This window comes from Anopheles moucheti, chromosome 2, assembly GCF_943734755.1.
Source record: "Anopheles moucheti chromosome 2, idAnoMoucSN_F20_07, whole genome shotgun sequence".
Lineage (NCBI taxonomy): Eukaryota > Metazoa > Arthropoda > Insecta > Diptera > Culicidae > Anopheles > Anopheles moucheti.
The window spans coordinates 8,188,181-8,215,746 of record NC_069140.1 but is presented as its reverse complement, the minus strand read 5'-3'; the positions used below and the strand labels follow the sequence as shown (position 1 = coordinate 8,215,746).

The window sequence follows — 27,566 nt, the reverse complement described above, 5'->3', positions numbered from 1 at the left end:
TATTTATTATCACATCTTCCCATAAAGGCACAAGAATGGTTAATTACAAGTAAGTCAGTCTTACATTAAGGCTACTCGCAACGGCCCGGCGTCGCGTTAGTCGTCTGAATCCTTCGGGCAGTTGCAGCTGCTACAACCATCTCCGGCACCCTGATGGGCACTGCTCCTCGTCAAAGACATTTGACTCACTGAACCGGATGCTTTCTTTTGTCTGGACATTCGATTGTCCTTTGCAGATGGTTGGAAGTATGGTGTACGAGCCATACTAAGCTCCTGTTGCAGTTGATGCACTTTCCGAGTTTGCTTTGCCCATTCCTCCTTGTAATGTTGTTTCGATGCGGTCAACTCTTCGAGCTGCTGTTCCATCTGAACACATCTGGCCCGCTTCTGTTCCAGTTCCATTCGTAGTGCCCGGTTGCTGTCGATCAAATATTGCTGATCCGCGCTCAGTTGTATCTGCTGCTGCTGCAATTCCTTACTCTGCCGACGTGTGGTTTCGATCTGCGATTCCGCATCCTGTTCGAGCCTAATCGCCTTGGCGCGAATCTCTTCTAATTGTGCGCGAAAATGTTGTTCCATTTGTTTCAAGCGCATCGAATCTTGTGGGACATTCGATTCAGGTTCCCGGTTAGCCTCCTCTAGGGCGGCGGCCAGGGCATCCACATGCGCTAAACGATCTGAAAGCCGTTTTTCTGTAATCGTTCGCTGTTCCTTCCAACTCTGAGCCAGCGCTTGCAAATGTTTTTGTTCCTTCTCTCGCAACTGTACGCTGAACTGTTTACGCTGCTCTTGCATCCAAGCCTTTTGTTCCTCCAGCAGCTTATATGCAATAGTTTCGTCAAATCCTTTCTGCTGCGTGCAGTGAACTGATGGACCAGCATTAAGGCAACAGTCGACCTTTTCCTGCATGACAGTCAGCTGGCAGTTGTGGTTTAAGCCGACCTCTTTTAAATCGCAACTAACCGAGGCGATGGCCACATTTTCTCCGCCCTCATTAACCATGACTAAAACACCAGCCGGCTGCCGTTCACGGGATCCAACAAGTAAACTTTCGTTGTCAAGTCGCCCCAAGGCGTATGAACCGTGAGGACCGTTGAGTGTCAGCTTGGAAGGTTCGCTGCTAATTGTATCCACCACTCGGTCGGGAAGTGTCGAAAAGAGCAGTTCTAGCGTGACATCGCCAAACTCGATACGATCCTCATGAACAGCGTTATCGGGCAGTAACTCTAGCGTAATTTTCGTGAACGGCGTGTCCGCTTTTGGGTGCTGCAAAGCTAACTGCCACATACCGGGTGATGGCGAGGAGGTGAACTTCACCGTCCCGACACGCACTAGAAAGGCAAAGGTGCGTCTAATATCGCGTAAATCTTGCTCGGTTGTCATTAGAATAGTTTCAATATTCACTTTTTTCTGTTCTTCTACACATTTCTCACGAGGGGATTGTGGCGTTGAGGGTTGACAAATCGCAGCTGAATGTTCCGCTTCTTTGGATACTTGTTTCATTATAGCTTCCACGCTAGATTGTGCCTTGGACGCGTCGTGTTCAGCAGTATGTTGCTTTTCTTCAAACTGTGGGGTTAGGTTCACTGTTCCAGTGGTGCCGGTCTGCATTTCCATCGCATCTTCTAAAATAGGTCGATCATTGCCCAAGTATCGCAACGATAATTTATACTTCAAAGATGGTATTATCATTTTTTCATGTGGCTTATCTTCCATTTGATGATTTGTGTTGTCGGTTAAGATAGGTACGTTGCGAACCATGTCCAGTGTCTTGTTGTTGGCAGCATAAATTGCCATAAAATCTTCCAAATGGTTGCTCTTCAGGAAACCAACGAAATCAACGGTCGCTTTTCCGATGGCTTTCGCGGACTTGATCCTGTCAGGTTTGTTTGGTATTTGGCCACAGTTCAAAAGCACCGAAAACATAATCTTGAATCCACTATCCAAGTAGTCTGCTAATGCTTCAAGCGAGGTACGCAGATTGATTCTAATCTTTGCCTTAATGTTAAACACCGCGGAACCAGTTTTAACCCGCTCAGCCGTAGATACGTGATGCTCACCAAACAGTTCGTAAAGTAGGCAAAACGAATCGTTACCGGGACAAAGCTGCTCCAAATGTTGCGCACATTTCAGTTCGATTTCGAAGACGAAAAGTTCATCTGCTTTATCGTAGCAACCAACTTGTAGCAGACCGCGTTCTTCCAACAGCCGTACGTTGCTTGGAAACCTTGCAGGGTTTAGTGCACTGATTTTCGATTCTTCATCCCCGCTCATCTCCGGCGTGGACACATCGTCACGTATGGAGCACTGGTTCATATATTGATAGTTTGTTACCATGACCAACAAATTGATTTCCGGCTTCATCCGACGCCACCGTTCATGTTCGATTCCTATTAGTCTGTACCAGCGAGGTTGTAGCGATTTAATCCGTGCCTGCGTTACGACAGGAACCGAGCGCAAAGGAATGACGACACTGCCGATGAGACACCGAGCTCCTGTCGGCTGTACTTCGAAGCAATCCAACTTGATGGGCGAATTCTTCGTTTTCATTAGCTTAAGAGAATAGCGATCGCACTGCCAGACCAGTTTGGCATTAAATGCCGCGGTTCCCGATCCAGGGGTAACTGGCCGTCGACTGACCGTTTCGAACACTTGGCTATTTAACGAGGCGACTAACGCTATCTTTCTTCCCTGCTTTTCCTGTTGAAAGTGTATGCCTACGGTAAAAGCAAATGGTTCAGATAACGAGTCAAAATTACACCCTAACCGTGATGCCCCGGACCTACTTACCATTTAAGATTTGCAGGAAAATGACCAACTCCTGTTGGTCATCCAATGGATGTAGCGTATGAGGTTGTTCCATGGTTTTTCTTACTGTTCTGTACGAAGCTTAGGTTGAGTATGGCTAATTTTCCACCGGAAAAGTGTACTTAGTTTAAAAAGGATTTCATGTGTAACCGTTTTTTACACTTGTGTACTGCACAAGCGACGCGATGTAAACAAAGCAAGCCGTGTTGAATTTGACGGAATGGTCCGTTATTACCCAAATATCAAAAAAATAATTGTTTTGGGTTTTGTGCAATACCAAACATGGAGTACGTAACGTCCAAAACTATTGAAGGTAATAAATATTTTTTGAGTTAAAATACTATTTCCCGTATATTTTGTTACAATAATTTTTGTTTTCCTTCATCCGAGGTTAAAAATATACCAATTTTTTGTGATGTAATTAGTTCGTTGCTTGGGCAGCTATGCTGCTAGATCTCTCCTTCTCTCTCTGTCTCTCGTGATTGGATTTCTCGCACTGCGGGCCAGCGATGCGGTTCATTGTGGTCAAAAGTGTACGATAACAATTTAACTCCATCTCGTTCACTATTTACTCATTATGTATCCGTGCGACCGTGCAGTCGGTTCCCGAGTGTGCGTGCGTTTTCCGAGAGAGCGAAAATAGGCATTTACCCGAAATTAATCAAACGCGTTCTGCATTTCCTGCGTCCAGCAAGTCTTTCGGCGTGTGGAAGCTTTCCGTAAAGGTGTGTTGTGTGTTGTACGAAACAACTAGTTCGAGTGATTGGAAAAAGGTAGAATTTTCACTAACCGTGTGTAACCCATCATCGATTGCTACACCCACGGTAGGAAAAAATGTCTTTGGTGCGGTTTTTTCCTTCGACGGTTTGGTGTGTGAGAAAACGGTACGGGCTGTGGCCCTTTTCGGTTGGGCTCGTTTAGGGGCGGCACAGGAGAGTGTCCCTTTGTTGAAAAGTGTTCAATTTGTTCCCTAAGTGAAGCATCGTTCGTTTGTACTGAGAGGTTATTATTCCTTACTCGCCATTTTTCCAATCGCTTTGCAACCATTTTTCATACAATTTGCCGTTCTCGTGTGTTGTGTGTGTGTGAGTGTGCGTGTGTGCCGATGAAAGGGTGATTCCATTTCTTCTACCTTTTGTTTCTTTCCTTTCTATTGCAAAATCGCTTTTTCTCCAGCGAAAAAAAAACGGTAAGCGAAATGGGTTTTTCAGCAAACGGTACCGTGCACAACATAATACAGATACGCACGCCCAAGAAGAAGCAGCAGGCGCTGGGAAGAGTAGACATATTTTCGCTGTTGCGTGAAGTAAAAGAAGAGTGCAAAAACGAAACGCGCTGCGGACCAAACGCACACATTGGTGCGCGTCCGCATACAACAGAGAGGTCCCACGGAGAGATGAGTGTGTGTGTGCAGAGTGTGGGTTAGTGCAAAGGTGTTCGCCCAAAAGTATCGGCGAGTTTGTGTGCGCGTGAGTGTGTGTGCGTGCGCAGCGATTGTTGCCCGAGTGTGCGTGAGATTGGTGATGTATAAATTGACAGCTCCTCCGGTAGCTCGACTAGAATCGAGCAAGCTGCGAAGTGCTCGATTTTGTCCGGAAAGGCGTATACATGTGTGTGTGCGTGCATATGTTTAATTCCCGTACCAATGCGGGAGGTAATGCTGACTGCCCAAAGTGACTGTCAGTTGCGTGAATAAATGCTGGAAAGGGTGTGTGATTTTCTATCTTTTTTAGGACAATAAGAAAATTTGCCTAACAATTGGACGCTGCGTCTCCCTATTTACGTTCAAGAAAAGAATGAAATTCTCCAATATTTCTTACGAACTCCGGAAATAAACATAGCACCCGTAGAAAGCGCTGGATCCGCTTCCGGAAAGGAAATGAAGCGTCCAATTTACCAATGGTAAGTTTGTATGAGTCATTGTTTTAGGTTATGTGCATGTCTGTCCAACAAAACAATATGCTACACGCGTGTGGATTTCATTTGATTCATTCCACTCTACTGATTTCCATTTTAGGGAAAACAAGGGCTGATGTAAAGTCTGAACTTAAATATCTTAAACTTTCGAGCCCTCACCATCCACCGTCATACTCTGCAGAATGATGCTCATAGTCTTCCACTCCAAGATGGCTTTGTATTCCCCCGATTCGGTCGGGGAGATAGTAACGTGTACGGTGTGGTTGTGTGTCTGGAAGTATTTAAAGGCATGACTCACCACCCACCGATCGAAAAATCGACGCCGGCAGCAAACGGCTTCTTTCTCACTGGAAACCACTTCTTGTGGTGGTACTTTCAAGCACGGGGTTTGTGTCCGAATCCGGGAAGCATCCGAGATTGATCGTATCGCATTTGCCATAAATTTTCGGGCCCCGATCAACTGGTGGTATGTACGTTCCGTTGTGGTTTTATTTCTTGTTATTTTGAGATGAATCTTTCTGCTCGGAACGTGCTTGTTGTGTTGATCATAAGCTGCAGGTTAATGATGTAGGCCTACGAGAACTTGAGAGTGTGGATGTTAATAGAAAATTTGTTGTTTTCATACAGCAATTCATGTAGGAAAATTGGTAAATTTCTGTCCAATTGTCTATTTTTGGGATCCTGAGGAAGATCTTGAGGAAATAATGGTGGTTGGACTAAAAATGGGGCAACAAACATCAACTTCAGATATTAATTTTGAATTACGTAAAACAAATGAACAAAAATTGCTATAATCGATCGATTGAAAACATTGGAGTATCTCTTCGTTATTCTTCCACAAATTGCTCTATGTAAAAGAAAATCAACATTTTCGCGGACAAAGAAAAAATGTAAAATGGTCTTTGTTGGATGTTTTTTTTTAATGTAACTCTGGGGCATTTAGCTTCAATGTACTTTACCTGTATAGAGGTGCTATTTTAGTCACAGTGTACAGTTTCTTCAGGTTTGTTGTTGAATTTCGCACTCTCACAGTGGTCTTTAACATACTATGCAAACGAGGCAGACGATCGCCAAATCAAATGCTCGATCTGTGTACGTGGTGGAGTGAATTCCTCAAATTTGCAAAATGTATACCAAAAAAAAAAGCCGTGGAAAAACAAACCAATGCCATGCCGTTTTGCGATGCTCTCAATGCCACCACTTTTGCTGCAACGTTGCCCACCTGTTGTTTTTTTTTTCTTTTCTGCTGCTGCTACCCTGATGATGGGGTGCGTCTGTCTCTGCATTATCCGGACGCGAAAGTCGTCCACCGCAAGGGCAGATGGTATGCGAAAATATCACCCATACATATGCGCTGGGGAAAACGGTGGGGCGATATGTTGTGCTGTGGTTGCTTCACCTGACCAGCATATGAGTCAGTGTGTACTGCCGCCAGTCGGCCAGTCGGTTGGTGGTCGACGAGTTGCTTATGGCGTTTTATTTTTCCACAAACTACCGGGACGAGATATGGTGTATGAAGGTGAAAGAAGGGTAGGTTCCGTTATCAGGCGGTAGCGCGGACTTGGATCGGTCCAGGTGTATGGATCTGAAGGGAGTTACGTTTGAACCCCCCTTGATATCATTCGCACGGCCGGTTGATCGATATATAATGCATTTTTGCACACGCTCCTGCTTGTTGTAAAGGTCTGTGTAAGATGGTTGTTTAGTGTTTAGATTACAAACGTCACTCACTAAACTTGGTTTTGGAAATATTGTAGGATAAAGAGCAATAAAAGCTTGAAGGACATATAGTTTTACTGTAAGGCACGATTGAAGTACGTACCACAAATTGTCCAATTAAGCAATGAAAGTTAAAAAAGAAGGATTCACGACATCGAGAGTAATAGGAGTTCGGAAGATACTGGATGAACAGAGGTAAATGTGATGATTTTTTGCGATATTATAGTTGCTCTTACGGACTCGATACTCAATACAAAAATACATATTGTAATGTGTAAATGAATGTTTCATTACATGAAGGTAGGGCTAAAACTTTCCTAATATATTCCCCGATATTTTGTTCTTGGAGCATCGAAATTAGTATGCACAAGGTTTGTGGAGGTCTCCTGAGGTCCCCTGATATCTTACCACCAAGGACAGACCAAGGGAAGAAGCGGTCGGTGCAGCGTTTGTTTGGAATTATGTTGATTGAATTTGTTACTTTGCTTGGGACACGGAACCCGTATGGACGTTTGATAACGATCGGTTTTCGGTTTTGTGCGCGCATCGTTGTGATGTCAGGCAACAGGACAAGACACACGGTTCACCAAGGGCCAGCACCATTTGAATTGTTTGTATATCTTCCCGGTTCCTGCTAATCATCCAATGAGCACAGAGTCGTTTGCTATTGATTAGTTTGTTTGGTTGACCATTATCAGTGGTGTGGTCGATGTTTCTACGGCGGAAAGATTGTTTGCTGAACATCTTTCCGAAACCGGAGGTCATGCCAGAACGATGATTGTATTGATTTATGTTGTAGAATGGCGAAAGGAAATTGATTTGTGTGAAGTTTTCCAGCCATTTCCTTCCTTGAATATTTACATCAACTTTTTATAAATAAGAGTTACAAGAGTGCACAAACAAGGTGATTTCCGTCAAGCTGCTCCATATCATCGTGAAACAAAGTTCGATATTGGAAAGAGGAACTTGAGTTTTATTCTGATAATATTATCCGATGGCGATAATGATACCTCACGACACGACCCCTCGAGTGTCCTTTGTGCTCAGCCGAGCATATTATTGCTGTTGCGCTAGAGCAATTTTTCCGATGAGTCAAAGATTTCAGGTGTAAAACGGTTCGTTGAATGAACTGATTTTAACCAATCGCTTATCTTTTGTACGCTGATGCTCGAATTCTTCAATTTCCTATCTCCAACGTCGTTCATCTGTGATATAAATCTTTCCGGATAAAACATTTCTAATCCCACGGATTCAACGCAACGCTCATTCCGGCTTCTCAAACAATTTTCCGACGATGTTTATTTGTATGTGTATGCAGACTTTCCGGAATCCAATCAAGGGGAGGAATGGGGGTGTGGGGGGAGGGTGTAACGTTTTTCTTTTTTTCCGCCTAGTTTTCGTATCGCATTTCTGGGCGGAATGAGAGATCACGTCTCTTCTCTGACGGTGGCGCCACTTTACCGGGAAGAAGTGTGTGCACTATTTTTAATTTTCCTCGCATCTTCTTTTCCCGATCGCCAATAGTGCTTTTCTCTTGTTATCTCTTTCATGTGATTCTCCCGCGCTCGTTCTTTCTCTCTCACTCTCCCTATCTCTCTCATATTTTGTACTTGAGTTATATTTCTGGACTGGTCTAACATTCGGACTTCATTTCAATCTACGTTGACCATCACATTCTTTTTGCATGTGCTCTTTCTTTCTCACTTGATTATTCTCGCTCTCTTTCTCTCTCTCGCACACACACAATTTTCTAGCTCGTTTGTTCCATTGGTTGTTGTATGGACCCGTTTTTTCCCTTTTTAGCAGTGTTAGCTTTTTCCGTTCATTATTTGCACTCAAATTTGCTTTTTTCAACGCGCATTTATGTTTCCAAGCACACACATCCATTATATACCTTAAACTGTGTGCCGGTTAGCGGCTTCTTCTCATTTTCATTCTTTCGGAACAATTTTCCTCTCGATTGATTAAGGCGGAGAGAAACTTTTTTCTTCGCCTTCCTTGCGCACCTCTACGATTGGGATTCTTTCCTCATCCTTCCGGTGTTGTCCGGGTGCCCTCGAAATATTTCCCTTTGTGTATGTCTAACTTACGCGCGCGAGCACTCCACCATCTTTGGGGGCCCTTTTTCCGGGAAAGTTGGTGATGGTTTTGGGTATGGAATGGTATCGAATTGGGGGAAAGGTAGGTAATCCGTTTGCAGTCAATTATGCTGCTTCTATTACTTCGCCTTGTTCTCGCCTTCTTCTCGCTCAGGCATCCCGATCTCAGGCATCGTTAGTTGCCATGGATGAATGAAAGGTGTAATGAAGGGAATCAATGGGAAACATAAATAACACACAGGCACACACCCACACAAGGTGGGCGATGATTTTGGGGCTGTTGTGTGTAAGAGACCTGACCTGTGTGCGTACTTTGAAGGCATATTTATGTTCTTCCAGTTTTGTAATTCTTATTCCAGCAGAGTTAAGGAGAAGGAAATGATTTTCCCACATCCGTCTGCTCAACAACATTTTAATGATTAACACCGGCTTTAGCGGATACTGGATGAATGGTTTGGAACTTCTCTTAGAGAAAGTATACGTAACATGGACATGTTTCAGTTTGTACAAGTTGTTCCGAGAATCGCATCTAATTTTCTCATCGATTTGTGAAGATGCAACAGATTCTTTGCGTCGCGCTAGAAGGAAAATACAACAACAAGTAAACTAGCGGTTGTTTAGTTTAGCACCAATTAGCAGTGACCTGGAAGTGACGGAAGGGGAAAAGGAAAATTGTATGAAAAATGTTCTGTTCTCGTCCATCTGCGTCTGAAGATATTTTTCGAAGGTAAAGCATGCCGAGCATTTATTGTGGTCTCGCGTACCGTTTTGACAGTTGTGATTTTGTTGCGTGTGGTACTGGTAGTAGGCTGAAGTGAACATAGCCAATAGTGAGGGTGTTAGTAATCACAATGTATTTTTTTTTTCATTCAAATCAGTGTGCGAAAATTGTTCAAATCAGTGTGCGAAAATTTGCATAGAATGCATCGTGGATTGATCGTGGTACAAAAGAATGCTTTTTCAATCTAATTTTACACCTTTTTCTTCCTTTTCTCTCTCTCTTTCTCTCATTGACAGGTGTCCATCCAGAAGACGGCCGCTCCTGTATATGTACGTCAAGGGAATTATTTGATGCGTGTGGGATGCGAACTTTTTTGCCGTAAATCAATCAGCGCAAGTGTGTTAGACAGCGTTCAATGTAGCTTCAGTCAACACAGAACAGTAAACCATCAATTTCTTGCACCCTGTGGCGATTGGTTGTGGTACTCCTGCGGTAGTCGAACAGGGCTCGAACAGCAAGTGCATCTGTATAAGCTCAATTCTGATTAGATTTTTTAACGGATGGAGCAGCTCTCCAGGTGTGGGATGTGCCGTGGGTCTTTAGACTCGTTCATGTGTGTGCGTAGATGTGCGTGCGTAGAGTGTATGTATGTGCAATTGTGTGAAACGATGTATGGGGCACATGCAATATGGGTACAGAACAGACACAACGACGGCATCTCCACACACCCACACGCACATATTGGCGCCTCGTTTGATTCGCAGTCGGAAGGGAGTGCGTGCCCGAATGACAGTTGACAGATGCGAGTGTGCGTTATTCCCATCAAAGTAGTCCGCTGAGGTGTGTGTGGTATGTTGCTGCTGTGTGCTACGCAATGAGAAAACGGGCTGTTGTGTGAATACGGTTTTGTTGCAGTGCGCGCGCTCTGAAGCAAAAACACTCCCTCAAAAAACACAGTGAACGGTCTCTCCCGGGTAACGTGAGAGATGCGCTTGGTGTTGGTGTTGTGCCCGTTCTCGATTGTTTTATGTGAGTTTTGTATAAACGCACACACACGCAAAGAACGAAGAATGCGCGTGTGTTTGGGTGTGTGTTTCGCAGTGGCTGGATCCGTGCCTGGTAAAATATATCCGGTACAATGTTGGGGATGCGTGCGTGCGATCGCGAGTGTGTGTGTGTGTGTGCAAAATGTGCCTTTCATCTATACAACATTAATGACGTACGAACGATGAGAGAATTATGCCCTTGCCGTACGAAGCAGAGAGATGTGAGCATGTTCAGAAAGAGCGCAAGCGGTACAGAATTCCGGTAGGCTTTCGTAGGACACGAACCCCGGAGGCAGTCTCATCGATGGTTGGGAAAATTGCTGTAGAATTGGTGAAAAATCGATTTCTGTCTTTTTGCATCCGCGCGACCATCCGAGTTTGACATATCGAGTGTGTGTGGCCGCCAGGGTTGCCAAATAGATTGTGTAGGGTTTTCACTGACGCACACGCACGCTGTTGGACACTTGGGAAACAGTCCGAACGCACGGCTGATAACGAGAATTTACGTTTCGTTTGGGGTTTTTTTTATAGATTAAGGTATTTTATTAAACATGTGTTGCCTGTGTTAAGTTAACCGGGGAGAGATATCTGTTTTGCCTTGTTCCAGTGACGTTCGCAATTGACAGCGTTTCCTTTCTGGTGCTTGGTTAGAGAAGATTAGGAAAATCTGATATGTGTTACGCGCAAGATGTTGATAACAGGGTTGTAAGATAATGGAATCCCAGTGGTTCGCAGAATTGCATTTCGTGGCAGTACAGCTAATAGCTTAGTTCCGTGCTAGACATTGTTGCCGTTAAATTGAAGTACACGTATTTGTAATGGTGAAATTTGTGGTGCATGTGTGAAAGGGCTTTGGAAACCCGATTCAGACAGGACCTGTTGAGTTTTGCTTCCTGTTATTATTACCGTGTACATGCCGCCAAATAGTTCCTCGACTTCTTGGATGTTTTTTGACAATTGAAAAATTGAATTATTGTTGAAAAATATTTTGTGTTGCTTTGATGTAGATCGCAATACGCGTCAAAACGCACACAACGTTCGTGTACGCGCTTCTCTTGCTCTTGGAAGAAGTGCATCCAACAGCAGAGAATTCACATTTGAAGGGGAAACAACTAAAGAGCGTTACAAGCACTAGTGAGATTGGTGGAATTCCGCATTTAAAGCAATAGGAAAAAGTCGAGCAACACCATCAACGCCTTCACCTTCCCTGTGAGAGAGGGAGAGAGAGAACTTCAACTAATGTTAGTTGTGTGCGCTTTGGGACTGGTATGTGTGTGTGTGTGTGTGTGGGTGTCGTCCTTTCTGTAGCATACCCAACTCGCACGCGCGCCTTTTGTCACGTCATTCATTGAGGAGGTCGTACCACAATTCCCCCACCCCCTTAATCACACACACATGCACTCACGGACACAGTCAAGCGCATAGTTTATTTTCGGATTGCGACGAAGGATATAATGCCCCAAAAAGTTGTGAAAAATAGAGATTGAAAGCATGCAAGAACACAGAGGAACACTTGCGTCCTGAGTGTACATGTGTTTAGTAGATTAGTGGGATGAGTGTTTGTGTGTGCGTGAGACCTGGAACAAAATTACACGATAAATATATACATTCCTGTTACGGGAAGATGGGGGAGCTAATGTCCTTCCAGCAGACCCCACAAGGATGGTATGTGTGTGTGTGTGTGTATGTGAGGGCAAAGAATTGTGAATCGGAATCGTGCATTGAAATCAGGACACAAAAATAGCACAACGGCGTGCGAACGTAACCTCCATGTAACCTCCGGAATCGCACACCCAACAGTGTTTCTAACCCTCAATTTCCGCCCGGATTCTTGGGTGAAATTAGTATAATATGTTAGCAAATAACAAAAAACGGAAGAACACTCTACTCGAAATGACAGCTGGAGAAAGATAGGCATAGTAGTATGAGTGCGTAAATGTTTTATTCGATTGATTGTGATTTACTTTCCGCCTAGGTGCCATTTTGAGATGCTGTCATTGACAATTGAAACAGTTTTTAAAATAATTCCATCCCTCTTCTTTTTCATTCAGATATATAGATCCTTACATCCAGGACTGGTAGGAGATCTCGCCAAGTAGTAGTAATAGTGTGGGTGAGTGCCAGTGTGTAAAACGATAAGAAAGTGATTGCAAAAAGTGTCCGAAGTCATATCGCGTTACATAAATAGCGAATTTAGCGCGTCAGCAGTGTACAAAGTGACATATGAGATGGCGTACAGCTAGTGTCAGCCACCTTTTTCTCAATGTCGTGTCCTTTATGCAGCGTATTGCGTGAGTGCGTGAATGTGTGTGTGAGGGTGAGTGCGTGTGCGGAGTGAGTGAGAGAAAAAAGGAAGGATGCATGGTGGTGGAGCCCTTGTGCGTTTAATCATCGGATCGTCTTCTCCAGGGATCTAAGGTGGAGTTGTGATTTTGCAAGCAACGAAGCGAGTGGCACCATATGATCTCTCCTTTTGCAATTGGTGGCTCATAAAGCAGATCAGTCTGCAGACACACACATCACGAACGGATCTGATCCTGTTTAAAGGCAAATCAAGTTAGCATTGTGTTCCGTCTGCTGCGCATATGCAGGGTGTCGTGGGTAATATTTTTATTTAATTCTAGTTTTGTTTTCCCAAAACCCTAGTGAGACCGCGGGAAATGGTTGTTCGAGAATCCTGCAACGACAAATGCTGCCGATAAAGCTTGTGAGCGTGTGAGTGCATTTTCACTGTTCCATTTCCGTTTCCCGGTTCTTTTGTTCTGCGGGGACGTCGTCCGTGCCGAAAGCAGCTAGAGCAATGAGCAGCAAACTTACAGTACAGTGCATATAGCAGTGGTAGTGCGTTGTCCGTGTGTGTGTGCGTCGTCCCCGTGTGGTGTGTGGGTGGGAATGTGCTGATGTGGTGCTGAACACCCGTTCTTCCCCCCAGCCTCCCCCGCATATCATTCGGTTCCTCTCGTTCCGGATTACCGGGAGTTACCGTGCGACTTAACCTGCTGCTAACCTGCCAAGTGTAATATTTGACAACATCTTTATACAGATTGATTGAGCGACTGACCGGAACCGGGTGCAGACGGGTGGACGAATGTGTCGGTGTGCAATGTGCGGTGTGTTGGCAGCGTAGTAGAAAGCCAAGCTAGACGAGCGGCAGGCAGCGTGCCCAAGGTTGGAAAAACTCCTTTTTGGCATTGGAATTTAACTGAAACAGTCCACTCTCTGTGTGAAGTGTGTGTGTGTGTGTGAGTGTGTGTTGGTGTCCCCAAGGACAGGGAACGAACGCTGTCATCCAGTCTCCGATCCGATTGTTTGTGTCCGCAAGTGTACCTCCGTACCGACGACAACTTGGCGACAGAACCGAAAATGCAGCGCCGCGGCGAGGGCAAAGACCAGCAGCAGCAGCAACAACAGCAGCAACCACCGCAACAGGCGCGAACTGCTGGCGAGGCTGGCGGTGTTGCTGGTGGTGGAGGGCGCGACCGTGACGTCGCCCGACAGACAAGGTGAGTGTGTAGGGGACCTGGGAGGGATTTTCATGAGCTACAGTGGGACCACTGTACAACCACTGACGTAGGCAATCTCTGCAGAAAATTTAAAGATCACTGAGGTTCTATACAAGATTTCGTCGCATGTTCGATGTTAATGTTAAATTCAAGAGTATCTTCTACTTTAGATGCTTAACCACCGCTCATAGCGAAATTGTCAAGTTTCGTAGAATACTGGTAGAGTCTAGATTGGACGTCCCGCGGTTAATTCTACGATGAAATTAACTATTTTCGATGCCGCAGAACTGGTTGAATGAGATCCAGTTGATTAATTATTATCAACGTCAGATACCAGGTAAAGAGTTAGATGTTAAACGAGAAATCCTTGAAGAGATTGTGTTTAATTTTGGGCAAATTTGTTCTAAAGAAGTCTTTCTTTCGAATGGATGGTTCTGAATCTTATCTAAATATGAAGATTCTCGAATTACCATAGAACAAAGAGAAAATTATTCAAAGATTTGTGTTCCTTCTTAGTTCTCTAAAATCCGGCTAGTCCGAATGTTCGAATCTATAGGATTATTTGGGATTTTTGGGAAGATTACTCGGTGTTGTAGGCTTGTGGAACACTTTCAGCAATTTATCAATTCTCCAATTCTGCTGCGAATGATCTCGAATTGATCAGTAAGCCCATGGGTAATTTTTCAATAAACAAACAAGAAAGAGCTCAAATAAGAATGGTCTAAAATTGAAAAAAGCGTTGAACTGCTGTTGGCTTCAGGCCGCAAAACAACAGCTGACCCATTAAACGGGTTTCGACTTTCCAGGTGACTTTTTTTTCATTTCCCTTACATGTCCCACTGCGGCAAAACACCCTGTCCATCCATTATCTTATGCGTGTGTGTGTGTATGGGGGGAGCAGTTTGCAGAATGCTGTTGAAAAATCACCTGTCGCGTCTAGGTTCTCGGAAAGAAGGAAAAGCTGCCCGTAGCGTGGATAAGATAAGGGCAGAAGCCATGGAGGGAACAGATAGCAGTGTGTTTGCCCGCGCAACAACCGCGGCGACTGTGTAAAGATGTGAATCAGGGAACAACCTTCAAAGGCAACACAAAAAGGCAATGGGAAAGGGTAGGGTGCAGCCGTTATCAGTTTGATTTATTTGTTAAGTATACAGTTTACCCCGGGGTGTTCGCTGATACGAAGGTGCGTGTGGTTAGAAAATAAGTGCCCAGTTTTATATTGCATTTGTCGCATACAAGCACCTTGAGTAGTGTCAAGTGGACGAACAAAGATTAATGTTTTCTGTTTTTTCTTGATTAGACATGATTTTTATTTAAAATTTTGAGAAATTTTTGCTCTACACTTCTAGCAAAAGTTATTGGCAAAAAGTATCCAATAATTCAGAATATACCAAGCTGTATAATGTTTGACTTCTGAATGTCATCATCAATTTCCAACAAATGCTTGCAGTACCGCCATACTGGACTTGGTTTTGTTTTATTGCATCCAAGCTAAGTAGTGGCTAAATGAGCACTAAGTAAATAATGTTGGTACTGCGTTCGTTATAATGTCAACCGCTGGCCAGCGACGAGCAAATCCCACCCCAATCTGGTCCACACTCCGAAGTGATCACGTGTCTTGCGGCGGAAATGTGCTCCAGTCGGTCCAGTCTTACTCGTGCAGGTCTCACACTTCGCGGCAGTCTCGATGCCCTAAATAGACGACATTCAACCGTGTCCGTGTGCGATATTGAACCTGACGTTTAGCAGCTACGGCGGAGCAGCGTGGTGCATGCAAGAAGCAAAGCACGTTAATTGGCTAGATCTTGTTGACTTTTTGGCGCGTCCCCGTAAGCTGTTTCCAATCCAATAAACTGATCGCGAAACGTGATGGGAGCTGCCATGCGGATCGAACCGGGTGGGAACGGCCGATCGAAAAGTTTGCCATTGTTTGCCGTTCTTTTTAGCATAATTCTGTCACGTTATCAAACAGCTTTAGCGACACTCCGCACATAGCAGAAGCTATTGACTGTGCAATCCTCGTTGCCAATCCGGTGAGATTGCGGCTGTCATATTATGTTGTAAAGAATGCAGAGCAATGCGGACAATTGATTTCAAATACGGTAAAATTGACAGTAGAATTTAATGAGGTGTAATGGGGGGTGGTTGGGTTCTCCAGCGTTGTAATACGTCTTATAAGTATTATTAGATTTGCTGCCCTTTATCTGGTTCTGATATAAATAAGTAAATACGAGCCTGGAAGGAAATAACCTTTGCACCAAGACATCAGCAGTATTATGATTCTTTTCGTCTGCAATTCTCTTTCAAAAATTCCATAAATGGTGTTGTATTTTAACTTCCTCCAGGTCCTCCAAAACTCCAAAAACTTCTTTCGGAAATGTTACTCTTCAACTGTTTTGTCAATCGTAGAAATCCCCCAGATCCCATCTCTATTGCCCCAAGAATGTGCAGTGGATCACATGAAAGGTCGGCTGTTTCAGTTCCGGCTCCAGACCCTCAGGTACCGAACACACCATTACCGATATTGGAGACATTGCACGGTTGCATTCGTATGTGTTCAAGTGAGCTTTTTGATGCATTGATGCATACAAACACACACACATACACATCTCTAAAGGGAAAAGGTATTTGTTTTACTCTTCTTCATGCATTTCGCCCGCTTGGGGAACTTGTTGCGCGAACAGCAGAAGTGAGCGGTCCCTTTCTTCTGATCATAAAACCCGTTCGTTTGCTCACACCCGGTTGTGCACATTCTATTGGACAATATTCATTCTTGAGGTGCACATTCACACATGAGCCGCCGGCCCTGTTCCAGTTCCCGGCCATCCGGCGTGTCCATCCGTGTGGGGAGATAAACTGGAGAAACTTGAGAAACTGGAGTTGTGAAGACGCGCTACTTCAATTTTCTGTGTGGAATTTTAACTTGCAAAATCCGGTTCTCTTTCACTGACCTCGACTCGCCGAGCGGGTTTTTGTCCCCCGTTCGGTAGCGTTTGCACCGTGTTGTGATTGCACCCGAAGTGGGGAATGTTTTAGTTTTTCACTTATCTTTCCCCCCTTCCTTACGCGCGTCCTTCAATAACGCCGCCTAACGTCAATCGCGCAAGAGCCGCCCTTGACTCCCGGGCCCCAAAGTACCGCGCGAGTTAAATTTTAATTGCTTCCATTTGGCGGGTACCGTACGTGTTTTAATCGACCATAGTGTAATTGTGTATGCAGACGTACACAACAAAACCATCACCGTTCATACCTGCGCCACACCGCCGAATGAGTGAAGACCATGAAGAAGCGTGTGGTGTTGGATCCTTCGTGTAAGGGTTTGCCGGTCAGGAGAGAGAGAGCAAATATTAAAAAAAGGAACCCGGATGACAACGACAATGTAACGAATTATGGCTTCATTTAGTATATCGCGCGCACACCCTCCTGTGTGCCATTGGTCGTGGGTGGCCAGACAAGGGTGGGCCGGAAGGAGTTGGTCGTTAATTACAGCCCTTTGCGGAGGTGGATGGTGGAAAAGCACACTTGAAAGCGAATGTGTTCCCTCGTCCGGAAGGGTGGTGATGCCCATATTTGAATTCCCTCTCCAAGCAGCTTGATAGGAAAACGCTGCCTTTTTGCAACGTGTTGTAACGTGTGAATACAATAAGAAGCAAAAATAAAAAACGGTTGAGGCTATTGTCCCGGCAGGTTGTTCCCAACCTAGTGTAACATTGTGAAACGGGACTGCCTCCGTATTTTTTTGTTTTAGTGTGTCATGTTTCGTGATCCACTACTTGTTATGCAAAATTATCACTTTCGTTTGTTCGTAAGCGATGCGTTCGTGCGCGACTCGCTCGTCCCAATGCATGCGTGAGGTGTGGTAATGGAATAGTCGGTTAATTTCACCGCGAGTCGCCAACTATCAGTGTAATGCTGCAAAAACTTATCATGTTGAGCAAACAGGTAGTGCATGTCACATTTGGCAAGAATTATGCAACATCCCCCTTATTGATAGAAGAATACTCCAATCGCCTTATCGAGCTGTCATCATTTGCTGCAGTACCTTCGTAATCAGCTTAATCCCATAAAGACTTAGGAATGGGATATCTCTTCTTATCGAACACTTCCGCCCTGATCCCTTATCTTATCGATAGTTTATAACAATGCATTTGGGTGCGGGAATCTTGAAGCCTTTTTCTTACCTGGTGTTAGAAGGTTATGAGTCTCCATTTCCTACTCACTGCTAATTGTGTTCATTCTTCTCTTCCATTATGTCAACGGGAGTTAGCAGTAGTACAAATCGTATATCCTTGGCGCATGGCGAAGGTCTCTATCTTATATGTTTACTTTAACGTCCTCAAACAAATAATCGTCCACTTGTTCGTCTTCCGTGCTTAGGAAATGACTCTCTCTAGTGGCGTATGTAAGCATTTGGTTCACTAATGCCACTTCTTGTGCGTTATCATTAGATACCCCTCATGACATCTTTTCTAAACACCAGGAAGCTTCAATTCCCTTGTCAGATAAGAGACAACTCCCCACACGAGGGGTTTCAAATGTATATCTATATGTAGTATATAAAATAAACGGTTTGTTTCATTTCCTTCTGATATCTATCTTTGTTTTGTATTGGGTTTACTAAAATTTTTGATAGTTATTTGTTAAAATTATATTCGAGTATCTGTCAAAATATTATTTGTTTCAAGATATTAACTCAAGCTACTTCCACACGTCATTTACTGCTCGTTTCTTTGATAACTATCGGCTTAAATTTATTGTTTTATAACTTAAATGTGCAGAATTTCCCATCTTTACCTCCACATAAAATGTTGTCCGTTGCGGTTGTGATTGCGGAACTCCTCTTGTCCTTTTTCACTTCTGACAACTCTCTCTCCATTCCGCGTGTCCTTGCTCACGTGGTCCGACACTCGGACTGTTTGGGCAGTACAATTGGTGTCTTCTTTTCGCATGTCTTCATGCTGCACGGCTCTGTGTGGCTGGGGCCTGGGGTGATGGTGTGATGTAATGATGCGCGCTGTGTTGAGTCCATTAACATTATCGCTTCATTACCGCCGTTGATGCCGCGTCCGACAGGCACACTGTGACTGTCGTAGCATCGTTTTTCCTTTTTTTTTTATCACGACCACAGCCGGGGTCCCGGTCGGTTCGGGTCGGTTGCATGTCGTTATCTATTGTTTGCTGTCTTTGTTGTTGTTGTTGGTGGTTTTGGTTTGCCGTGCCGTATACACTTTTATTCAACCCCAATTACACCGCGGTCCTCTTTCGCCGCGGTCTACTGCCGTATTATTTTACTCTAGGACGGATCGTCACTTTCTCGGTAATTTCGTGTGCAAAACAGTTTGATGCTCCACTGATGGTAATTGAGATCGCCTGAGCAGTTGATAGTAACAAACACTCAGCAGTGAGGATCATGTAATACGAAAAACAATGTTGTTGATATTGGTACTTAAGAACATATTTGATACCCGAAACAAAAACGTATTCGAGAAGACTTTGAGCTAATGTACATATCTTTTTCTTTCTCTATTTTTAGGTGAGTCCAGTCGCTTTTTAAGTTAAGCATCCATAGACGCAATGCTGCTAAAGGTGTAAAATAGCATAAGTGGAAGGCAGAAGCTGGGATAATCTAACAGGTTTGCTTAAAAGGAATATCCTTCAATGTTTACTCCTTGTTATTAAAAAATTGTCTTACGCAAATTTCAACACTATTTGCCATTGATTAGGCTGATCAAGTGACGAAAGAACGGTTCCAAAAGCAAACAGGATCAACCATCTTAAAAATGCACTTAAACTTTCCATCATGTGGAATCGATGGACATGCTGTTCAAACTATTGGTGATTGTTTTGAGATATTTAACCTTCCTCGACATATCGGTTAAACAGTTTTCGGTATAACAATTGGGGATTTAAAGCTTCTTGAACATGATCTACAGCGATGGAAATGTTATCATCGATTTAAAATAACTTTACTAAACGCAATTTATGCTTCTACCTTTCCTTTCTCATCACTCAATTGCTTGTACCCCTGTTCATATCTGTGGTCAAAAGGGTAAGGGTGGCTGTGTTGGGTTTCTTTGACCTGCATCAATGGGGACACTAGTCCGATCATCTCAATTGATACTGCATTTTCCATCATCATCTCGGTTAAAAAATCCCATTTACCATGGGAACATTGTTGTTCCGTTAGCTTTTCCGCACTTTGCGTTTTTCCATTTATTTTGCTTTCGCTCTGTGATGCTTTGCTCAAGGCGAGTACGAGAGAGAAGCAGAAAAAAGGATGACAATTTAACAATCGATTTTCCACTTTCGCATTGACGCCAACCACCTCACTACACCAGCGAAGAGGAGATGTATCGCTTCCAGCTGTTGGTGGATAGTTCGCTGTGTTCGTTGTGCCGTACGCTTTTCTTGCCAACCATCGATCCCGGTCCGGCCTGGCCCCGTCTGTATTATGTATGTGACCCCGCGATTTATGGGACAAATGATATCTGGGACCGGATAGGGGAAAGCGTAAGGAATTTAATCAAATTTATGCTCCAGATTTATTTTCCACGTTCGGTTCCGTGTGCCGTCACGTACACAAATTAAATCGGAGAAAAGTAAAAGCCGCTAGATGAGCTTCTAGCTTTTGGAGAGGGAGAGAAAAATACCCACCAACCATCGGGCAACTACCTGCCATTCCCGAATCGATGTCAACCCAATGTTTGCTAGCAGAAGCAAAATCGTTGCCAAATGGATTGATATTCCAGCAGAGAAAAAAAAAATGCAAAAGGAAAGAAAACCAATGGAAAATCTAAAACGAAACGGAAAACGATCGGGGGAGCTGGGGCCTTTGTGGAGGACAGGAATGGTAACCATCCTCTTGGCACTACGATGATACTAGCGCCGCTGTTTCGTTATTGCATCTCGTACTAAATTGCAATCTGGTTTCTGTACGGAAAGGACAAAGTTATCCTTTGCTTTTTTTTTCTTTCCCTTTTCGATAACCTTTCACCCCCCGGGGTGGGGATGGTTCAATTATATCTTTTCGAAAGCGCAGTACTGAGCGCAATTTCCTTGCGTGCGAAGTAGTTTTATTGCTTTGCGTTTCGGGGCTATTGCTTGAGTTTAAGGCAACGAAAAGTGAATGGAAAAATGGAAAATGTAAATGCTAATCATGTAAAGTTTTCGCCGTCCGTTCGCTTAATTTATCCGCATTTAAGTGTCGGAGACTATCGAGAGGTTATAGAGAGACAATTTGTTGGAGTGACTCTCTGGTACGTGATAGATATTCATTAAGGGACACAGAGATTTTTTCTAGTTCAATTAAACTTTTAGTTATAACATTCCAAACTATTGATCATCTATCAATAGCCGACATAGGAAATAAGTTTGTTTATTAAATGACCTCCTTAGTCATGCTTATCTTGTTTTTTTATTGTTGGTTCATTAGTACTCTGATTATGAAGTCCTTGTTAGTAAGCTTTTTAAGTGTACATTATATGCCCCAGCAGGCAAGCGACCCTTTTTAATTCTTCCCAATCCTGGACGCAACATAAACGTTCCTATGCATAATCAATTGAGTGTATTGATTTTTCGTATTTATACAGGATGAACTCACTTAGAATCGATGATACGGTGTCGCATTTCTAGCAGCAGCAGCAGTAACAGCGCAGCAAACGCATTTAAAAATCAATCGAAATCAAAATCGCGTGACTGTCGATCATTAATCCTAAGCCAGTTTGTTGGTCAGGTTTTGTTACACCTCTTGACTTGGTGTGTATTCTAGCTTTTCTATACCTTTTTTTCCTCGGACGTCGTTTTATTGTTTGGGAGATTTCCCGTGCGTGTGTGCGGCAGTTTTATACAATGAATTTATAAAACAACGAAAAGCTGTATCGCATGGCGCTCTAATACTGGTAAAGCCATTTAAGTTATAAGCTGCGTTTCGTTTGGTTTTTGATTGATGTGTTAATTTATTACAGTTTTCTGAACAAAACTTCTTCTTCAACGGGACAACAACCTCATCAAGAGGTCTGCCATTTTCTGGCTTTCTTTGAATTTATGTACCCGTTATTGAATAGTCCTGCGTACGAGGGATTGGTCCGGATGCGATTTAGTCCCAGTCCTGTCGTGTCCTATCCTAGAGGCCTTATACCTCTTCAGGTTGTTGTACCGCTAAAGATGCAGAAGACGTTCTGTTTCCTCAACCCATCTCAAACTAAAGCAATAAATGTGAGCTTTGTTATCTGAGGCAACTCCTTATGGAGATCCAGGATCTTCCATTTCCGCTGTTTTATTGCACCCTAAGTCTTAACTTAACAAATTAAACAGCTCAAGGTGACTATAAGAGTAAATCATTGGTAGTGTAAAACAAATGCCGTTGTGTTGTACCCCACGTGTACATAACCGCTCGTTGCCGTTCGGGATTGTCCGGTTCAGTTCCATCAAGCTCTCCATCGCTGATTGACGCACGAATGGAGTTTTGCAACACTGCTCAATGCCATCACTGTTTCTGAAATTGTGCATTTGTTGCCAATGATAAAGCCATCCACAATACAATCTCTGCCTCCCCACAACAACTGCTACTGATAATAACAAAAAAATGCAATCCATGTTGCTTGTGCCACGTGTTTCAGCTTCTGTGCGAGGGCTATGATGGGGCCGAGGGAGGAGGCACTGGGAGAACAGCTGGCACGCCCTTCTGCAGGTGTTTGATACTGTACTGTACTGTACTAATACAGCCAGCGCTCATCGATCCGGTTCGATTTATGTTTATTTGTATATAGTAGCGGTCGCAATTCTCAGACGCGCAACGGTTGACGGTTAGTGGCTCATGATTCACTCGATCGCCATCCGCCGGTGTGGAGTGCGATGAGGGAGGAGGGAGGGAGGGAGCAGTGCATGCGGACGGGAGTGGCCAGGGCAAGATTAAAATAATTCCATTTTCACTCCCTTGACACACGGAGGGGGTGGTTGGATGGAAACGCAGAGAGCGGTGAGAGAGGGTGCAAGGGATTCATCCATCATCGAATGGAAATTAGATTAGACGACTCGTGTGAGACTCTCCAACAAAAAACACTGGACCGCCCCACACAACCCCCCGGGGCCGCGCCGGGATTTATGGGTGACGTTTGAGTGTTCTCTCTTACTTTTGTTGTTTTGTATGCCTCGAAGTTAGTTTTGACCGACCACCCCATCGCAGCAAAAGTGGAGAACCGGTGGGGTGTAATTGAGAAGTTACTACTTCTCCAGTTCCGCAACGGAAGCCGCACGAGGACCCCGTTGTGGATTGTTACTTTCTGAAGTAGCCAGGAACTGTGGAGAGTCGTTCCAGTGTGGCCAGAGGCCCAACGACGAATACGTTTCTAGGGTGTGTTTCCCAAACCCCGAAAAAGGGCAGTGTGGCAGTGTGTGGTGGTGGTTGGAAAAAGGTTTACCGGACCACCAGCACACGACTGGACATGTATGGCGCTCGCTCGTTCGTCCACGCCCGAAGAGAGTAGTGCGCACACGGTGGTGGTGTTCGGTTGTTGCTCGTCTATTCGGTGTTTTCGGGGCGCAAAACCAGAAGATGCAGCCGTTCCCTTTTTGCGTTGTGTTGTGCGGTGGGCCGCTCAGTCGATCGTTGACATTCGTCGAACGCGCGCTGTAGAAAGTGGGCAGCCGCGCACTGCTAGTTTGCTGTGCTGGTAGTTCCGAGTACGGTGTTAGTAGTAGCCTCCCCTGGTGGTCGGGTGTTGATGGAGTTCTGCCTGCCCTCTGTGTAGCAACTGCTAAAGATCACGGGTGGCGTTTGTGCGCGTCTTGTGGAAAATGATTTATATCGCAATGAATCCGCGCTATGTCTTGGATAGTTTCAGCTGCTGCTGGTGGGCGACGTGTAGCTTGAGTGTGTGGGCTAGGAACCGTGCCGGAAGAATTTAGCACTTCCCTGTGTAACACGGGAGTGTTGCTGTGTGGAGTGGTTGGTGTTTACACAACAACGACCGGATCTCAAAGTGCGCAATAGATAGAGATGCGTCTGCTCTTGGTGCTCGCAAGATGTTGATGCTTGATGTCATGTTGGCCGTGCTGCGAAAGTTCTAAGTGGCAAATCCAATCGTGTCGCGATATATCGAAGCTAGACGAGAAGCGTGTATGATCCTCCCCCTCGTGGAAGTATTCGTTTAGTGATAGCAGTGAACATTCTTCCAGTGGTCCATCGTTGGGAGGTTGTGTTCTTGCCAAGTTTGGCCAATTATTCGACTCCACTGATCGATGCGCCTGAATATTGCAGTGCTACTAAATGCCCGTACGCGGCGGCGATATCATATTGATTGCTGGAAGTGATAATAATGTGGAGTGTTTTGCAATCGCATCTAGCACGTTGTGTCTACCCTGAAATTAGCACGTCCGAACCTTGTCCCGCTGGATCTTTCAAGTATTGATTGCGCATTCCCTTTACCACTGATAAAACATCAATCGTTCCATTCACTTTGCTGCTTCTAATCAATCACAGTTTCGCGATAACATGATGTGTTTCAAATAAACAAAAAAAGGATCAAAACTTTCCAAACGCTTGGGGGGGAAGGTAAAACAATATGATCAAAACCGTACCGTTCTTATTTTTTAAAGGCTTCTCTCTCGTGCACAAACGCTGTTCGATGATGTGCGCGCGTGTCGGTACATCATCATTTTATGTGTTGTACGGTTTTCCGCATGTTCCCTGTACCGAGTTGGTGATAAGTTGGGATGGGATGATGGCACGGTTCGGTGCTGGAAAAGAAAACATTTGGTGCGGGCAAGAAACGGTCAGGGACAGGAAGAAGAAGGAGCAGCAAAAGATGCCTTTGGGGGCCTAGTGGTGGTGGAGGTTGTTGTTGCTTTCGATTACATAGACTCGTTGAGCAGATGCTCAGCATGCGTCTCGTGCTTTAGTAGTGTAGGAACAGATAAAAATAAAAAAAAATATTATTAAAAAGACGCTAGAGAGATGTGTGTAGGGAAACGAGACCGTTGAACGCGCATTCGCTGATGATGGAGTGTCTTTGTCGGATGGGAGTCTATCAGCGATGTGGTTTCTGTTTGAGTTTGAGTTTGATTTTTTGTAAGCTCAGCGATTATTACCGATTGCCTGTGGTGTGTGAGTGTGTGGCTACCAGATGTGTAAGATGGAACGGAGAACATAAAATGGCGAAAGATGATTATGACCACCATGCGTTTTGAGAGAGACACGCTTCGATGATCGGAAAGCGGAAATGCAACAGTGTTCTTTTTTCTTTCTGTATTCGTAAATGACTCATTACTCTGTGTTCTGATCTGATCGATGGGACTTTGAGGAATATAATATCCTGTACTTTCCCTTGGTTTGGATTGATTTTGGCTCTAGTAGAATATGATCGTAATTGTCATCAATAATTTGTTTGAATCTCAGCTGCTTTTAACGATACAAAACGAATAGGTATGCAATATATTAATTGCTGTAACAAGGTGCAGCCGGAAGTAGTGACAGTGACATTGGTAGAGAATTCTTCATCCCTGCATCCGACAGTGGTGGACAGTGAGAATTGGTGAACTATCCCCGTACGACGCTCATTCCCCAGCACCAATGTTATGCATTCCACTGAACTTTCGTCCGAAAAAGATCACACACTGCAGGTACGAGCCTGATTCGAGTTTTTTGGGTTGTGGAGGACCTGGTTGTGTGCACATTTTCGCGCGATTCACCGCACCTTTCGGGCTATTCACGCAGCAATCGAAACACGAACTCCAAAGAGCAACACCGAACTCTGTCTTGTGACATGATGATGAAGCATTGTGTGTTTGTTTTGTTGCACGCGCTTTGCAATGGGTTTAACAGTGGTTCACATCTTAACTGGAACACCCAACAATGTAATGTGCACGGTTGTTAGACACTATTGATCAATGCATACATTTTCACACCAATTTATGTTCCACACCCTTGCCGAGTGGCAGCAACAATATTGCTAACTTATTTAAGTTTGTATATTAGCTTTCATAAATGTTCTTAACTTGCACAAACACTTGTATGGGTACAATATTTTATTTCTCAAATCATTTTCAAAATGGATTCAGTTTAATTCAATCGGTTTATTCCTTGCCTACGAAACAATTCCAAGCTCTATGTGGTGGTTGATTTATCTGTTTTTTGTTTTTTGCTTTTTATTTCTATTGAGTGCTCGTGTGGGTAATTTTAGTCAAGTGGTGCGGTGTGCACCCCATTAGCTCCGTTTATGGCAAACTGCGTGACTAGAATGTCCGATAAGAGGTCTCTGAAAATTAGCACACAGCAGCAGCACCGTGAATAAATGTAAGCAAAACACCTATGGTTCGTTCGAAAACGTACCGAACGCACCGAAGGAAGGGGACTAATTTAATTTCATTGTAAAAAAGAAAAAGTGTTTGAAAGATCTGCTCTCGCAGCACTTTAATGTTGGAATTATTTCTACGCGATTGAAGAAACCGAGAACGAACGAGAAGTACATTTCACTCTTCTACCGTTGGGCTAGCAACAGCGCAGTATGGTTACATTTTGTGGCGGACAAAACCGAATGTTTTTGCTTTTCACCATGCTTGCAAGCGTTTGCCTTAATTGTTCGCTTTATTTCCAGTTTAACATGCAGCAGCTGTCGTCCGTTGCCCTAAACCGGACGCCTTGCCAGCTCCATAATGATTAAACAGTCAACCCCTTCGTAACCTATTTACTATCAACCTTCTCTCTTCGCTCGTCGATTGGAAATTATCGTTTGAGTTTCTTGTTTTCATACTCCAAGACAATAAATGTACAGTGTTTGGTGTTCGAAACACACAATTTCACACACAGTGCCCAGTGTGCTCGAATCGGACAAGAAACACCTAAAAAGTGCATTCCCCATACCCGACAGTAGCTAAACACGCCCATGTGACTGTGGTCCGCATGGCAGACAGCAGTGTTTGGTCGAGAATTAGCTATGTCTACCTTTTACGTACCGATGAAAACCGTTCGATGAGAATGGGTGTCAGGGAAGAAAAGAGACTTCACTGAAGAATGCCGCAATACAAAACGCACGTGCTCCATATGGCCCTTTGAAGGTGATCTTCTAGTAATGTGTAGTTCACGATTTATTTCCTCTTTTTCAAGTGTACACATATTGCACACCAGATGTACATTTTTATGTACATGGCTTGTAGTGGGCAATTCCATGACCATTGGTTCTTATGGCATGGACTGTGTGTAATCTATAGGAATTGGACAGAATAAAAGGTGATGGAATGCTGTCACTGATGATCAAAAACCCACCTATTGGAGGTGTTTTTACTATTGTGCTATAAATAATTAATTTATGAACATTATAATTTATTATCTGGTTACAGTAACAGCTCATAATAGACTACGTCTGGCAGCTCCCACCATATATTCTGGAAATCTTCATGATTTTTTTATTTCCATATTAATTCTTCAGAAAATCTCACAATCGTTTATTACGACTAGATACTTTTATTAATTCTGAAAGCCTCTTTCAGCAGACTCTTTAAACATAGTTCAAATCTGAGTATTGTACATGTTGTGATTGGGTGGACATAAACCATCGAGAGGATATTGAGATTTCCGTGTGACATTGTGGCACTGCGTCATAAACTTTCGAATTTCACCCAATTCTGTCCTTCTGGGCTTGTTATTACATCCTTCATTCAATTAAGACCCCCACAGTATGTGCAGAACGCAGGAGATGATTAAATTAAACGGCGCTGACAGTACGTTACACGTGATCGTGCACCCTTGAAGCCATTG

General features: G+C 44.0%; 2 protein-coding genes across 8 annotated transcripts in view; one reads left to right on the top strand and one right to left on the bottom strand.

Moving 5' to 3' along the window:
* Positions 1 to 96: 96 nt before the first annotated feature.
* On the bottom strand, positions 97 to 2,863 carry LOC128299389 (centrosomal protein of 120 kDa-like). The gene is made up of 2 exons (XM_053035342.1): positions 2,791 to 2,863; positions 97 to 2,717 (listed from the first exon to the last, which is right to left on the bottom strand). Exons 1-2 carry the CDS (start codon positions 2,861 to 2,863, stop codon positions 97 to 99), a joined length of 2,694 nt encoding a protein of 897 aa, XP_052891302.1.
* Positions 2,864 to 3,485: 622 nt separating this feature from the next.
* LOC128299393 (casein kinase I) overlaps positions 3,486 to 27,566 on the top strand; it is a 71,844-nt gene continuing 47,763 nt past the window's right edge. For 3 of the 7 annotated variants that reach the window (XM_053035351.1, XM_053035353.1, XM_053035349.1), the window contains exons 1-3: positions 3,489 to 3,632; positions 12,362 to 12,866; positions 12,957 to 13,813. In XM_053035351.1, coding sequence (XP_052891311.1) covers positions 13,674 to 13,813 — 140 coding nt within the window. In that variant the 5' untranslated portion in view covers positions 3,489 to 3,632; positions 12,362 to 12,866; positions 12,957 to 13,673. Of the gene's footprint in view, positions 3,633 to 12,361; positions 12,867 to 12,956; positions 13,814 to 27,566 lie in introns of all 7 variants that reach the window. The other 4 variants (XM_053035352.1, XM_053035350.1, XM_053035348.1 and 1 more) reach the window with 3 other exon arrangements.